Consider the following 16,407-nt stretch of genomic DNA (forward strand, 5'->3'; position numbering starts at 1 on the left):
AATTTTATTTGTATAGCCCGTTTTTACAAACAGTTTGTCTCTAAGGGCTTTACATGGCATCATAACAACATCATCTGCCCTTAGACCCTCACATCGACTTAATTGTCTGTGGCTGCTAATTATTGATAATTATAATAGACTATGACCTAGTAGTTATATATACATATATATACTGTAATATGGTAATCAGAGATTCCCCTTAACCAGTAACAATAAATGTTACATTAACTTGTCCCCCAGTCAGCAACAGAGTGTCTGTATGTATATTGAGCTGTTTTTATACAAGCAGGGAAATGTTTCCATCAGGTGTTGTCAATGCAGTATTTTTCCATCTCTGAGAAATGATTTGTTCTGAACCATTACAATAATAATGAGATCAACACATTTCACCACTGTGAGAGTCACATGAGGTTGATTTGAGGTCAGTCTGAGGAGGGACTCCTGCAGACCTGCACCTGCTTCCCAGACAAGACTGAATCCACAGTATCACACAAGAGAACAGTGAAACTAACATGTTTATAAAAAAAAGAAACCATATGTGAACAAGGTTATTCTGTCACACATGACCGTTCCATCTTTTACTATCGATATTATGATTTCAGTTTTTATTGTCAAATATTATTTACAACCAGAATCTTGTTGTGTAACTCAGCATTAATGTTTCACTGTGTGAGTGCTTGAATGACTGACCGCCTGATTGTACGATGTTGTGCTTTATTATAATGTTGTCAGATTTTACACAGACATGCTCTTTGTTAATGACTGAACTGACATTAATGTAAAAACGGTGAATTAGACAAACTTTAGGAAAATCATTTTTGTTTACACTGTAATTATTATTATCACTATTATTATTATTATTATTATTGTTCTTATTTTTGCCAAATGTTCTTTGATTTGTCACATCTTCAGTGTGCTGATGTTTGGAGTCTTGGTCTCCGTCTACAGTGACCTACAAGCTCGAAGTATTTTCCCCATCATGCTCTAAACACTGATTGTATAGGTTTTCTGTCGGCTTCATTACTGGTGTTAGTCTGTAAAACTTCCTGAACCTAAATGTAAATGGCATCACTGTCTTTCATGCAGCTTCATCTTCCTTCTTCTTCATCTTCTTCAAGAGCTGTGGAAGTCCAGGTTTTGTGTTTTTGTGCTTTCCTCTGTGGTTCACTGTGTCCAGGTTTACTGGAGGACTGACTGACAGGTGTCATCACTTCACATGGGGACAGTGAGTTGTGCTCCATGTGTTTGGGCTGAGACGCAGCAGCTTCTGTCGCCTTTAGGCCTTTTCAGCATTGTAGGGGAGGGGATGGGGAGAAGAAGGGAGGGGAGCTACTTGTAAATATGATTTAAAATAAACACATTGGAATTGTATTACAGTAATGTGTGCCTTCTCTACAAAAACAATCGTGGTCATTGAGAAATAAATAATCTGGACAAGATGAACATCCTCAACCAGAGGTCCACGCCCAGAGGTGAAGACCCTCATCCATACAAAAGGTCTGCCCCAGAGGTCCAGAACTTCATCCAACCAGAGCTTCAGACCCAGTGGTCCAGACCCTCAACAAGGGTCCAGACCCAAAGGCCCAGACATTCATCCAACCCGAAATCCAGATCGTTCCAACCGGAAGTCCAGCCTGTACCAGCCACCTCCACTATTTTATCATTACTGATTATTATTCCCTGTCATTAAGGTTCAGGGATTGCTGTTATCACTGAGCTGATAGTCAGTTTCCCAGCAGCCCTGGGCTTTCCCCCAATCCTCAGTTAAAGTGCAGTTATTAGGCATGTCAGCTTGACTCCCACCATGCCAAGCTCTTATCTGCTGCACTTTGCCACCTGGTATTAGTCATTAATGGTTCAAATATAAATCTGACCGAGCTCCGCTGAGTGTCAGACTCTGCTTCTGTTCCTCTTGAAGAAAGGTAAAGAGATCAACATGTCTGGATAAGTCATATATATTTACATTTAGCTGCAGATTGTTGCATGTGATGATGTTTTACTTTAAGAAGAGGAAGAGGGTTATTACATTTACATTTACTGACTGGACAGTTGCTCTTACCCAAAGCGACTGCAGCACTTATTCGTAGTAACAATCCGTAAACTGCTTGGCAGAAAAAGTTCAAGTTGCATCAACATTAATCAAATTCAGTCGGCTTCTTAAAATTATTAATGTTATCTAAAAAAAAAAAAAAAAAGTTAGTTAGTTGGTAGGATGTGGCTGCCTGTTCTCTAGCATTTGATACATCTAATACATTTTCTCATCATTCAGAGGCTCCTCACTGCAGCAGTAAACTGGTTGGATCTCAAGAAGGAACCATGGCGAGACTCATCACAGGTAAACGTCATTCATTCATTCATTCATTCATTCATTCATTCATTCATTCATTCATTCATTCATTCATTCATTCAATCATTCACTCACTCACTCACTTGAATCAATTAAAAGAAAGAAAGAAATAAAACAGTAAATTCATAACTGACATAATTCATTCTTGTATCTGGACCTGCACCAGAAACTGGAATAAACTAAACTAAAATCAAAAGAATGCAAGTGTAACCAACAGATAAAAAAAGAAAAGAAAACTGCCTAGAAATATAGAGTAAATAAATAAATACATTTTAATTATGCAAACTACAAGGTCTTTATTGCCTGAGCAGTCCTGAATTTGTATTTGGCTGTGCAGAGCTATGTTTTCTTGGACATGAGGTCTGTTTGATGAGTGTGTCACCTGTGTTTTCTCTCGTCTCTCAGCTCTGGGTGTCTTGCTTGCTCTGCACATGGGTAAGTATGTGCTTCACGTCACAACTTCTACTCTTTATTAAACTCAGATCAAATAGTTCAGAGCCTAATTTCTGCTGTAACTCCTCCCTCCCACAGCTTCATCAAACAAATTGGTGTGCCACATGACCAACTGGGCCCAGTACAGGCCCAGCGTGGGCAAATTCACAGCAGACAACATTGACCCCTTCCTGTGCACCCACGTCATCTACTCCCTGGCCACCATCAACAGCTTCAACCAGCTGAGTGCCATCGAGTGGAATGATGTGGAGCACTACCAGAAACTCAGCAACCTCAAGAAAATGTGAGTTTACACAGTCAGTGCAGGCAGCCAGCAGCTTTACATGGACATCACACCACACAGTGTTAGAGCATCACCAGACAAATAGTCTTTGTAGTAGCCTGGAACCACTTGCAGCTGGAATTGTTGATGACACATATTAACAAACTAAATATGGCAGTGTAATAAAAAGGACAGGGCCATTAAGAACAACAAGCAGCCAGCACATGCAGACACACAGCTGATGGTTGTAATCTTTAATTAGCTGGTAATAAAATAAACTTTAGACATTTTACCAGGTAAAGAACGTCTTGTCAGCATTAAACCAAGCAGAGTAAAAAAGACGTTCAGGATATAGATTAATTATTTCACTAATGATTGATAATATTATGAGATATAAAGAAACAGTAAACCAGTACCCCTAAAAGTACAACCATGAGATAAGGTTTTGTCACATGCAGTAGTAATGTAGTAATGTTATGCAACTATTTAATATGTAGAAAATGTAAAAATAAATTAACCAAATAAAATGTTCAAAGTGGAATCTACAGAAGTGTATTGCATTCACAAAAATAGAACAAAAGATCTGTTTTTTTGTGTTTATTTTTTCTGTTTCTGGAGTTATCTACTGACTTTTAAGTTCTTTGGTTTAGAGCAAGGAGACATGACCACTTTGAATGTCACTGTGCACTAAAAGTGAAGCATAGTGATTTCATCAGTATGCCATTGTGTGGAAACTCTAATGTTCTGCCTGTTCTGTCCTCTAGTAACCCTGACCTGAAGACTCTGCTGTCAGTCGGAGGCACCGTCAATGGAATCAGCCCGTAAATTCAAACACTATGCCAATCTGCCACATACGTAATCTGATGTCTTGCCAGAATGGACACCACAGTTTTGTGTTATCTCCATCCCACCAGATTCATTGCCATGGTCGCCAAGCCCGAGAGTCGTGCAGCCTTCATCAAGTCGGCCATCAAATTCCTGCGCACCCATAACTTTGATGGGTTGAACCTGGCCTGGGAATATCCAGGACACAATGGCAGCCCACCAGAGGACAAGGAGAGGTTCACTCTGCTGGTCATGGTTAGCATAGCTCCCAATTTTCAATATATATATATATATATATATATATATATATATATATATATATATATATATATATATATATATATATATATATATATATATATATATATATATATAGTATATATATTTTTTAAAATTAGACCTTCATTCAAGAACCTCAGTTTTCATGGAGGTGTAATAGTTTCCCATAGTATCCTGGCCTGGGGTCTGGAGGTCTGGAGGGCAAGTCTACCCTCTGATGGGCAAGACACTCCATCAGAAGTTAAAATGGCAAAAATATTGCCTTTCTTAAATAATAACATTTAAGGACCCATGAGCATGTTAACTAATGCTAATACACAAAAGGTGGTGTTACAAGTTACATTGAAAAACATCATCTGCTTACTTGCTACTAAGCAGACTTACTGTAAGAGCTTCAGACATCTTTGCACTTACAGTGAATCATACATCCACTGAGCAGCTACTTCTTAGTGGCAGACAGGACTGGAACTTTGTGGTTAGCATGCTCACTAGAAGAAAATATATGTAGACTCCAGACTGTCTTGTTTGTAGTAAAAAATAATAATGGAAATGGAGGAAGAAATGTGGATATTGGGCAATGATGGATAAACTAACTCTTCGATTTCTGTGTAGTACTAGTGTGAGAGAGACATAAACAACGAGATGTGGATGTGTGTGTCCGTTTACAGGAACTGTCCATTGCCTTTGAGGATGATGCAAAAGAGAACAGGAAGTATCCACTGCTGCTGTCAGCCAACGTTGCTGCTCTCCTTCCCACCATCAGCAGAGCCTATGAGGTCAACAAGATTTCACCGTAAGTTTCATTGCACAGGAATTAGCTGAACTCTGAGGCAGCCTAAAAGCAGCATGGCTGAATATCGAAGTGTCATTGGGCACAGATTTGCCCCCCAACTGGGTGTGTGAATGGTTAGCTTTCTGTACCGCTGTATGAATGTGTGTGAAAGGTTGAAAGTGACAAACGGTGTAAAACGCTTTGAGTGGTCCGAGAGACTAGAAAAGCACTATATAAGTTCAAGTCCATTTACCATTTAACAATCCATTTCAAAGTGTCTTTGTGATTCCCATAGAGTCAGCAGTAACTCTACATCACAAGTAGCTAACCACAAAAATACAAAGCAACAATTCAAATCACATGGAATTATAAAAAATGTTAATGGATGCAGGAACAAATTATTAAAACAAGAAAAAAAATCAGTGTGTTTTGCATAATGGCAGTCATATATCTGCGCCCTGATTGCAGCATATTGAATTCACCCCCGAATTGGTGGCTTGAATCAGTTGAATTAGTGCTGGTTATTTTAAATAAACCATCTCTAATTATTATGAACGACACATACAGGTGTCAGTATCTTCTCAAGGGATAGCTCAGTTGGAAATACTATGTCCTTCACAAGTGATGACATTTTTTTTTTACTGCTGACCTAATAAGAAAATCTTTGAAAACCAACAGCCACTTGGACTTCATTAATATCATGACCTACGACTACCATGGACACTGGGAAGACGCCACCGCACACAACAGCCCGCTGTTCCCGAGCCGTTTTGACACTGGCTCACACATTTACCACAGTGTGGTAAGATGCACAAAAATAACACACTCTTTCACATCGGCCTATTTGTGAATTTCACTGTGTATTTACTGTCAAATTAGAAAAGATTAGGTGTCAAACTTTTTGGCTGGACTTTGCACAAACGTTAGCTTTTATTTTTTCATTGTTATACGCATGCTCCAGCCTTCCAGAGTCTACCAGTTTTTTTCTTGTCTTTCAGACCTCCAGGCAAAGAGTCTTGAAATAATACTTTTAAGTACAGTATATAATATAGCGATCCAGGGTTGTCTGTTTACAGTCATGTCCTTATTGATAGAACGACTCTGTGGCCCAATGGCGGGTTCTTGGAGCTCCAGCTGAGAAGCTGCTGATGGGTTTCCCCACCTATGGCCGTACTTACCGCCTGAGCACTGGCGCTTCTGGCCTTGGAGCACCATCTAATGGCCCTGCAGATGCCGGCCCTTACACTCGCACCGCTGGATTCTGGGCCTACTATGAGGTAGATCACACTTCATATAATAATTTGCTATAAATGAAAGTGTAATTTTATCCTCTGCCCTGACCAATCTGATCTGATCTAACTCTGTGTTTCTATTCCACCAGATCTGTGACTTCATCCCCAGTGCTACAGTCGAATGGATTGCAGAGCAGTCGGTTCCATACGCCACCCATGGTAGTGCCTGGTTGGGCTATGACGACAGGCAGAGCTTTTCTTCCAAGGTAGGAGCTCCATAACCACTGACTCTGTCTGTTTTACTGTCTCTATATCTTGTTATCAATGGGCACTGGCACCAATTTATGTTTTGATTTGTTTTTATGTTGCTTGGGCACTTGAGTAGATGTCTCTGCTCTGACATTGTTGGTTACAGTTAGGGCAGAGGCCTCACAACAAAACACCCACAGCAACTTAGTGTCTACAGTTGATCCAAGACAATTATAAGGTTTGCTATCAGAAGAAGCAGTGCAGGAGTTTAAATATTTAGGAACACTTTTTGATTGTGCTTTGAGTTTTACTGTCAATACTGAATATATTTTTTAAAGGCAATGTATGTATGAATGATGTATAATGTATTAATTGTGTTTTTTTTTTATTTGGTCATTTGTGAACATTATTATCATTATTTTTAACAACAACAACAACAACAACAACAACAACAACAACAACAACAACAACAATAATAATAAAAATAATAAGAACGATAATAATAATAAATGCAAATAGGGACTTGACTACACTTTGCATACTTGCTCGTCCCTGGAATCACCCCAGGATGTTGCAGTCAGCACTGGCTCTATAGAATCAATGAAGTGAACGAATAGTAGTAGTAGGTCCCTTATAAAGGTGTGAAGGTTACTGCTGTTCTCCTGAACTTTGTACCTGATGTGATCCACCTGCAGGTCGAGTTTATGACACTTCTGGGTCTGGGAGGTGCTCATGTTTGGACCATGGACATGGATGACTTCAGTGGATCTTTTTGCTCACTTGGACCATATCCTCTCATTGAACACCTCAGGACATCCATGGGTAAATACTGGAGCTCAGCTCACTCAGAGCCTAATCTGATCACTCTGATGGCTTTGTTTAATCTCAGATGCCTGAAAAATGTCATTGGTTGCTCACTTTCAAAGTTGTGTTTCCTAAACAAATGTATTAATGTTTCTTTACATTTTGCTCATGTGTCGTCATCTGCTGGTTAGCCTCTGTTGATTCTGTCCTCTTGGTTAACTTTTAAGGCTTCCCCCAAAAACCCACCACCACCCCGCGTCCCACCACAACCAGAGATCCTATTGCTGACTTCTGCCGTGGCCGCCCTGACGGTCTGTATGACAACTTGGCTGATAAGACCACCTACTTCCAGTGCTTCCAGGGGAACACCTACCTGCACCGCTGCCAGCCTGGCCTCATCTACTGGGACTCCTGCAAGTGCTGCAACTGGCCCTGAACCACACAAACATGAACTACAACACTACTGAGTCCATGAATGTAAAAGAGAATAAATGATGCCAATAAAGTCTTCTCAGACTGTTAGCTCACACTGATTTGTCTCATTGTTCTGGATTAAAACACAAATAGAGCCTTAACTATTATCTTTCTAACTGAAATATTTTCTTTGTAGTTGACTAATTTCCTACTTTCTTGTCTTTTATTAAAAACATTTTCTTGACATTCTCTAAATATCTCTCTATATCTTGAATATGTATTTCATTATTAAATAACATTAAATAAATTCATAGATAAAATTCTTAATTGAGGCATATACTGGTTTGTTTCTACTGTATCCACTCCTCAATGAATCACTCCATTGTTCCTTTGAGGTTGTTTGTAAAACCCTCATATGCTGATAGGAGTGTCTCCTACTGCTGCAAATGTACAGTAGCCTACTTGACTTTGGTTGTCATGGTTACAATAATAAACAGACCTTATATGTTTGGCTGTACCAACAGCTACCTACCTTCATCTCCATGGTTACCATAATAGTCATGTCTTGGTTATATTTATGAAAATATGGTGATTTAGAATAAAATAAATAACTCCACAACATTAGACTTTATGCTACATCTCTTTACACTGCGTATATGGGTCAATGACATGACGCAACCCAACGTCAAGTGGTGTAACTGGTATTTCTGCATAGAAATCTGATATACTAGAAAATAAATCGGGTCCCGTTAAGGCTACAGTATTTCTTAAATAAAGTTTTATTCCCCTCATGATGCATCACAAAGAAGACAAGCTACAATGTGGCTACAAGGTAAGTTCAGTCACCTCAATGCTTCACACTTATAAGTTTAAACTTCCCTCTTCAGCCCTTGTACACAACAAAATTGATTCTCATTTCCGAAACACTAAGTATTACTTGTTCTAAAAAAGTTTTGATAATCAAAATCTGATCAATACAAAGGTAAATAAGTTCCTAATATGTACCATGACATTTTTTTTGCTGATGTCATCATGGCTTCTCCATTGTTAGCAAGAAAATGCTAACTCCTCTCATCCTCCGCAACACACTTCTCATACACCGCAACACTTTAATGGGTGTTTCGGTATATGAGAACTTCGAGGAAACAGTTCAACATAGTGTTCGTTACATAATTGTGATTAATAAACACTAAGTGTTGACAATGTTGTTATTACATAGTAATAACGAAATGTGCATCATGAACACTTGATTTTGATGTAATTTACTAACTTTTATTTGACTTTGTCCTGTGTCATTGCAGACAGTCAACCACAAACGAGAACGTTAGCGAAGGCTAGACTAGGAAAATCTAGGGAAAAGATATACAACAACCCAGACCTGCTGGAGGCAAGAGGAGTACAGAAAGGAGAGAGAGAGGTTAGGGGCTGGGCATGGTACAGATAGAGTTAGTGATATGCTAGTCTACAGGAAGCCTCATACAAGCCATTTAGTTGAGGATGTCTATCTATCTGGGCCTTGTACATACAGTACACACTTTGTAAGCCATTATGTCCCCACTGTAACAGACACGCACACACACATACGCGCGCACACACACACACACACACACACACACACACACACACACACACACACACACACACACACACACACACACACACACACACACACACACACACACACACACACACACACACACACACGTTTTCCCTAATATTATGTCATGTTTCCTTTCCATTTCTAGATATCAAAAACGAAAACAATCAAGATTAAAAAAAAACTTAAGATCTTACCTCCAAGCAACATGAAAGAAAAAAAAGCAATGGAGAGAAAATTCAGCCAGGCACTATATGAAAATGAAAACACTGAATGCCATCTTGGACTTGACCCCACCCGCCATCAATGACGACGCACAGCAAGATGAAGGCCTACCGGTACCACCAAGCCCCCCAAAACTGCCGTCACCAGAGCAGGCGTTCACCCCGACAACCACCCCGACAGCAAGAAGAAAGAGGAAGTCTACCATAACCAACCTCAGGTCAAAACTGAGGGAGACGAAAGACAAACTTGAAATTCAGTCACGAAAACATGCCAACCTAACAAAGCAGTTGAAAAGGCTACAAGACAAACTGAAAAAAAAGGACCAGCACCTTTGGGCACCACTGTGAAGAGCCAGAGAAAATTGACAGGACAGGTTGTCAGTCGTTTCCTGCACCAGGACGACAACTCAAAGATCATCAATGGCAAAAATGGGGAAATCAGCAAGAAAGGGCAAGTGTTTAGAAAAAGGGCACTGACGGACACTATGGAGAGACTTCATGTTACATACATTTCTCAGAGAGCATCCTCGCCACAAACTCTCAAGGGCTCAGTTCTGCAGACTTAAGCCCTTTTGGATTGTGAGACCCAACGTTTCCCAAAGATAAACGTGTGCCTGCAAAATGCATGAGAATTTCAAATCAAGATCAAGAAGCTCCACCAGCTTGGGATTGTTGCCACACCATCCACAAGTGAAACAGTTGAGTCCTGTGTCTGCAGCTCAAGTGATATGGAATGCATGTATAGAAGGTGCATTCAATGCCAAGGCAAAACCTCCCCTAAAGCTATCCATCACCTAAAGACAACATAATTTCCTGGGACCAATGGGTTACTCGGACAGTAAAAATAACAAAAAAAGGAAAAGATGGCTCACTTGAGGAGACAAATGCCAAAAACACAGCACTGGAGAAGATACACACATCCATCAAAAAACTTGTTGACCTCACTCAGGAGGGTGTCAACAAACTGACCATTCATGTGTATAACATCCAGCACCAGTTCCAGAGGATGAAGTCACTGAAGGAGAACCTTTCTGAGAAGGAGGTGGCCACTCACACTGATTACAGTGAGAACTATGGCTGCAAGTACACCAGGGAAGCGAAAGACACCCACTTTGGTGGCGGGAACCAGCAATATAGTGACGCTTATACTGGGGTCAAATACCTGAGTGGGGGACGTGTGGAGTCGTTCACCTCTCTGTCAGCATCCCTAAAGCATGATGCAGTTGCAACGTGGGCTCATACTGTATTGATCCACTGCTAAAGTCCATCCGGGAGGAACATCCAGAAGTGAAGCACATCCATTTCATTTCAGGACCCACCTCCCAATACCGGAACAAGACAGCAATCTAGCCTCAACAGTGCCGTTCATGAGAGGGTTTGAATACGTCACAGCTTCTCAGAGGCATCTCATGGCAAGGGTGCCCCCGATGGGGTAGGGGGTGCACTCAAGAACTTGTTGCTTATGGAACTAGCATCCCAGACACCAGGACACTCTATGCTGAACTAGCAACAGACTATACCTGGTGACAGAGGATGAGATCTGTTCAGCCCATTGATTCCTCCATCCCTGAAAACAGTGCTTGGAACAATGAAGATTCACCAGGTAGGTACTGTGTACCTGTTGACAGAGGTTAATAGAAGGACTTGAGGGTGTATCATCTTGAAATTTCCGACCAAATTGCAGACTCGCTGTGGATTTTGACAAATACGATTACAGGCTGTAGGTGGAGCCAGAGGAGTTGAATTTAGTTTTTTTACCCATTTCATGTCCGGCTATCAGAATATAGTAGTGGCAGTTCCAACAAATATGACTGAATAATTGTTACCAACTGAAGTTTTAAATGGATTGATTCATAATCCCAAACACTTTATTTCCTGTTCATAGCTGACATCTACAAAACCAGGAGTTGTCCAGACCCGGGACGTTTCCTGATTTTGTGGCATTGCATGTAGAGGCTGGTCAGATCACAAACACAGTTGAGCCTTCAAATTGTAGTCACTCACAGATTTTTTCACTAGGTGGCATAGCTGTCACTGTCTGTAAACCTGCATGTACAGTATTCCTGTTTATTCAGTTTGGATTGGAGCTGTCATAATAACCTTATATAAGCGCTACACAATGGCCGAAACTCTGAAACAAGACTGTTGCTGTTGCAGTCACTTATTGATAGTTTACTCTCAACAAATGTATTATAATGTAGATTTCAGGTGAGGATGTTCTTAAGCTCTTCAAAAGGGTTTTCATCGTCCTTGATAGGTATGTCTGTTACACTTCAGCAAATGAGCTGCCATTTACTCAGCTTTTTTCTGATAACTTCTAAATAACAAATCCAGACTTCTGGAAAGTACAAAACTGTAAATAGTGTATCAGTCAGACTAACACAAAACTGACGCATGATCAAAGAGGATATGACCTCATTGACAGGTGACCAATGATAGGAACTCTTACCCTGATTATAATCACAAATTTCTCTGGTTTGACACTAAACAGCATACAGTATGTTGAGTTGTTTTAAGATATGTAATGTGGAAATGTTAGAGAATAAAACTACGTACCAAAATAACATGGGTGAACCATGAACACACACCTGACAATACAAGTGATATGTGATCTAAAGAACAACAAAGAACAACATGCTATCTGATATTACAGCATCTTTACTTTATATGCGATACTGGAAAAATTGAAAATCATCCAGATCGATCACATGGAACTGATTCATCCTAACTCTTAACTTGTGTTGGATTCTCAGTCTCACTGATATGTGTTGACTTTTATTGACTTAAAATGTTTCACCAACAATGATGTTGTCCTGGTCTAGGATGAATTTCCTCTCTGCACTGGAAGTGTGAATGTTGTGCACATTTAATCAAAATCTGGCCACCTGCACAGTAACTAACACAAAGTAATGCACAGACAGAACAGGAAGAAACAGACACTGAAAACTCTGATTGCTCAGTTGTAGCTGGTTAGTGAGATTAGCTGATCATGGTGGTGTTACAGTTATAGAGAGTTGCTATTTGTGTTTAATTATTGTGTATAACAATTTGATGCCACTGCAATAAGTTTTCCTATTGTGCAAATAATGTGTTACTGTGTTTCTGATTATTATTGTGAAACCAATATATATTCCAAATTATTTATCCCCCCAAAATTTTATTACAAATCACATGTTTATTTGATCTATTTATACATCAGCCCTCAAAAAAGAAAAACAAGTTCCCTGATCTCACATCGTACGTATACTGTAAGGTATTATTAAACACTGACGTTATGTACAAAGTCTGATCACTTTGTGGAGATGTGGACACTGCACTGACGTATCAGGATGATTGTTTACTTATATTTACTACAGTGGTTGTAACAGCATGTCAGAAATGGCTGCATATGATCAATATGACAGCTTGCACAAAGTTCCACACTTGTATGCGTCGCAGATTTTAAACTTCTACCATTTCCAGTAGAAACCAACCTGTCAACACAACAGACCACTTTCTCAACCGACGCTCATGTGGATTTTTGTCAACAACCATATTGGTCACATATTCAGATCTGCTCTTGTACTGCCAAGGAAGCTTGAATCATTTATTGTGACTGATGTGCTGATATAAGTGAACTGTGCATGTTGTGTGTGTTTTTGTATTTATTTTATCCTGCTTCAGTGTGTTATGCTTTTGATATGAGCACATAAGTGATGAATAATGCATTGAACCTTGAACCTTTCAGTCCATGTAATTTGGAGTTTTGCACCTTAAGAATGATATGATAATAGTGGACTTATCATATCAATATCAATATCGCTGCCAGAGCCCAAATTAAAAGGGACCATCGAGCCACGTCAGCACAGTTTTAAGAGGAGAGAGAAGATAGACTTTGATCTCAAAGCTCCATGTTCCAATTGCTACTGTACATCCATTGTCATTTACGCATTTAACCTCACACATGCACAAAACTCAAGTATATGCCTGTTGGAAACACTTCTATTGCAATATGGGACTTAATTTGCAGTTTGCAGTGCATGTGCTGTCATGAAGATTGATGAAGATTGACAATTGCAGTGTGATTTGCATGTGTGTGGAGCTCTCAGGGCCACTTAGGTGTTCACCAAGTGAATTTATTACTAGATAATTCAACAATGGGAATAAAACCTTGTTATTTGATAGTTACTTTATCTTGTTGATACATCATTCTTCATCTGCAGAACTGTGACACACACAGTCAGGGGTCTACAGGGCCCTCCAGGACAAGCACAATGAAGAGAGCGATCATGATTATTAGGCTAAGCTAAAGAGTCACTGTAGTGTCCAGTAGTAACCGGTATACAGTCTGTCAAACATCAGAGAGAAGCTGTAGTTTAGATAAGTGTTTATGAGGCAGGAATTGCTCCTGCAGCAGTCACTGATAACATTCTTCTTGTCTTCTTTCTCCAAGGACTTTAGTGGCTGTTAATTATGAAACAGGTACAGTAGCCTATGAAAAACACAAAACCATGTCAAATAGACAACACTGTCACACCCACTCTGTATAGATTACAGTTATATAACCACATTATCAATAGAGAGATTAATAATTCATCTGTGTTCCAGTGGTTTATCAGGCGTGGAGCAATATTTTCTAATAACGGAGCTTTTTATTGATTAGGTTCTCCAGCTTCTGACTACAAAAGACAGATTAACTAATCTACATGTTAGCTCCAAATCTTACACTTATGCAATTTTATGTACAAACTATTGATATAGATGAATCATTTAAGGAGAGCCAGTGATTATTACTTGGATCAGACCTGCATGTTCTTGGACAGCTGCCAGTAGAAATCTGCATCAGATGAGACTATCAAAACAGCATTGTAAGCTAAATTTACAGTCAGTCTAGTATCAGTGTATTAGTAATAGACAGCTGTTTGATGTTTTTATTCTTTATCTGGAGAGGTTTTTCCTGTCCACTTTCTTGTGAGGTTCAGTCTTTGTAGTTTTTTTTTTCAGATATTGCAGTACAACAGCAGGTGATCTGTCTACAGCAAGATTCAAACACAACAGCAAAGAACAAAAAAGGACCTGGAGCACATTGTGTGAAGCATATCACAACAAAAACTTAAAGAGCATCTCTCCGAAACTGTGGTAAATGGTAGAATCATGCCTAACAACACATTAATGCATAGGTCTATGTGCAGGTTGTTCAGATGCATTGGTATGTTTCACTGTCAAAGGGTTGAAGATCCTGAAAAAAACGGTTCTAGCAGGCCACATTTTGAAAATACACACGTCAAAAGTCCAACCCACTTTCCTAAGACTTCTCTCTGAAGCCATGCGTCCAGAGCACAGGAACACGCAGCGCTTGTTCAGCGTTCGATTCACATCAAAGTGAAGCCAAGCGTGAGCGACGCAGCTTTCTGCGATACTGCCACGTGTCACTGCACAGCATTGCTTACTTTCCTCCAGCTTTTTCGCATGGCTGAACGTTAAAGAAAACATCTAACATAATAATAAACCATCCAGCATCCAGCTTAGAGCTACATTGCCACCTACCAGACTTTAGTGTGGGACATTGTATCACTGGTGTTGTCTTTTCCACGGTCGTAACTCCTTGAAGACTAGTGCACGAAGAGCGGTACGGAAGAGGAGGGAGGGAGGGAGACGGCAGTTTCATTGACACATCATGATCCAACTGACCAGAACGTGGTGTTCAAGATGATTAGATGGTGTTTTTACAGGATTGTTCATCCCACAGGTGACTCACTTTTTTAAGCATTAATTACATTAGTTGGTTGCAATGGGAGTGTGAAAAAGATTAGAACTAAAAACCAGAGTCCTCCATATGGGGGACTTTAAGACATGCAGAACAATCACAGAGCCACCACTGCACTAATTATGAAAGAATATAGGCCTAGTCATATTATATGTCAACAGCAGAATCTGGCCCACAACGTGTAAAAACCATGTTTATATGATTGACCCAAACACTACTCAAATAAACAACTAAACATCAAACTTCATGAAGCACCTCTGTGTGGACCCAGTCGCCACATTTCTGGTTCGTATACTACTGTACATTATGCAAAACACATCAGCTGCTGCTCGTATGAAAGAGCCGGCTACAAAGATTGGAACGACACATAGCACCCGCGGCTACACAGAAGCACGGCAGAGAGAAGCCAAAAACGAGCAAAGTTGAGCAAACACAGACACTGCTTGACCAAAACATGGTTGTAGCTAAATTTCCTCTTACCTTTGCTGTTTTGCCGTGAAAAGTTTGTTTTATGGGTAAATCCACAATATTTCCAGCTGAACTTTGACCGGTGTTACATCTAAATCGGTCCGGACGGGCTTTAGGAGCGGCGGAACCTTTATGAGCGCCTGCACACAACAGCCTGCACGTGGATTCTGCTGATTCTGATTGGCTCATGAGAAGAATTCTGATTCTGATTGGCTGCCAGTAGGCTACTGTCAATCACATCAACATGGATATAGCCTCATTCTATTGGCTCTAAGGATTAGAATGAGCTGTCAATCACTCAAATCAACCAATCCGCTGCAGAGATAGAGCCCGGCTTAAATATAGTACAAGGGTCTGTTAAGGCCTGCATGACCTGGATGTCATCATTTGAAGGTTTATGTACTGTAACCCTCTGGTGCAGATATCTGTGTACCGACCAATTTGCCACTATATGATAATGGTACCACTACTAAATGAGCTCGGAAAAAACACCAATGCTACGTTTAAACAGACAGTTTTGAAGATTATCACTACTGCCCTCACCTATGTAGAGAGAGATGATGATCTGTTGCACATGCATTAATGTGTCTTTCGAGTATGAATTAAACAGCAACATATATGATATCTGCAGCTGCCTATGTATGCATCCATACACCATGATTGTTCCAAAATTTAAAGATTTGGATTGTTGAATGCCTTGTGTCTGAGGCTAAGTACTTTATTTATGAGGACGTT

At 40.0% G+C, this 16,407-nt stretch overlaps 1 protein-coding gene across 1 annotated transcript; it reads left to right on the forward strand.

Moving 5' to 3' along the window:
- Nucleotides 1-1,438: 1,438 nt before the first annotated feature.
- On the forward strand, nt 1,439-7,659 carry chia.1 (chitinase, acidic.1; the record flags this gene model as incomplete). The annotated part of the gene is made up of 11 exons (XM_083971279.1): nt 1,439-1,472; nt 2,753-2,782; nt 2,879-3,083; nt 3,827-3,883; nt 3,977-4,142; nt 4,835-4,959; nt 5,617-5,740; nt 6,033-6,215; nt 6,320-6,436; nt 7,115-7,241; nt 7,451-7,659. 11 exons carry the CDS (start codon nt 1,439-1,441, stop codon nt 7,657-7,659), a joined length of 1,377 nt encoding a protein of 458 aa, XP_083827405.1.
- Nucleotides 7,660-16,407: the final 8,748 nt, after the last annotated feature.

This window comes from Trachurus trachurus (genome assembly GCF_905171665.1).
Source record: "Trachurus trachurus genome assembly, chromosome: 5".
NCBI classification, from domain to species: Eukaryota; Metazoa; Chordata; class Actinopteri; order Carangiformes; family Carangidae; genus Trachurus; species Trachurus trachurus.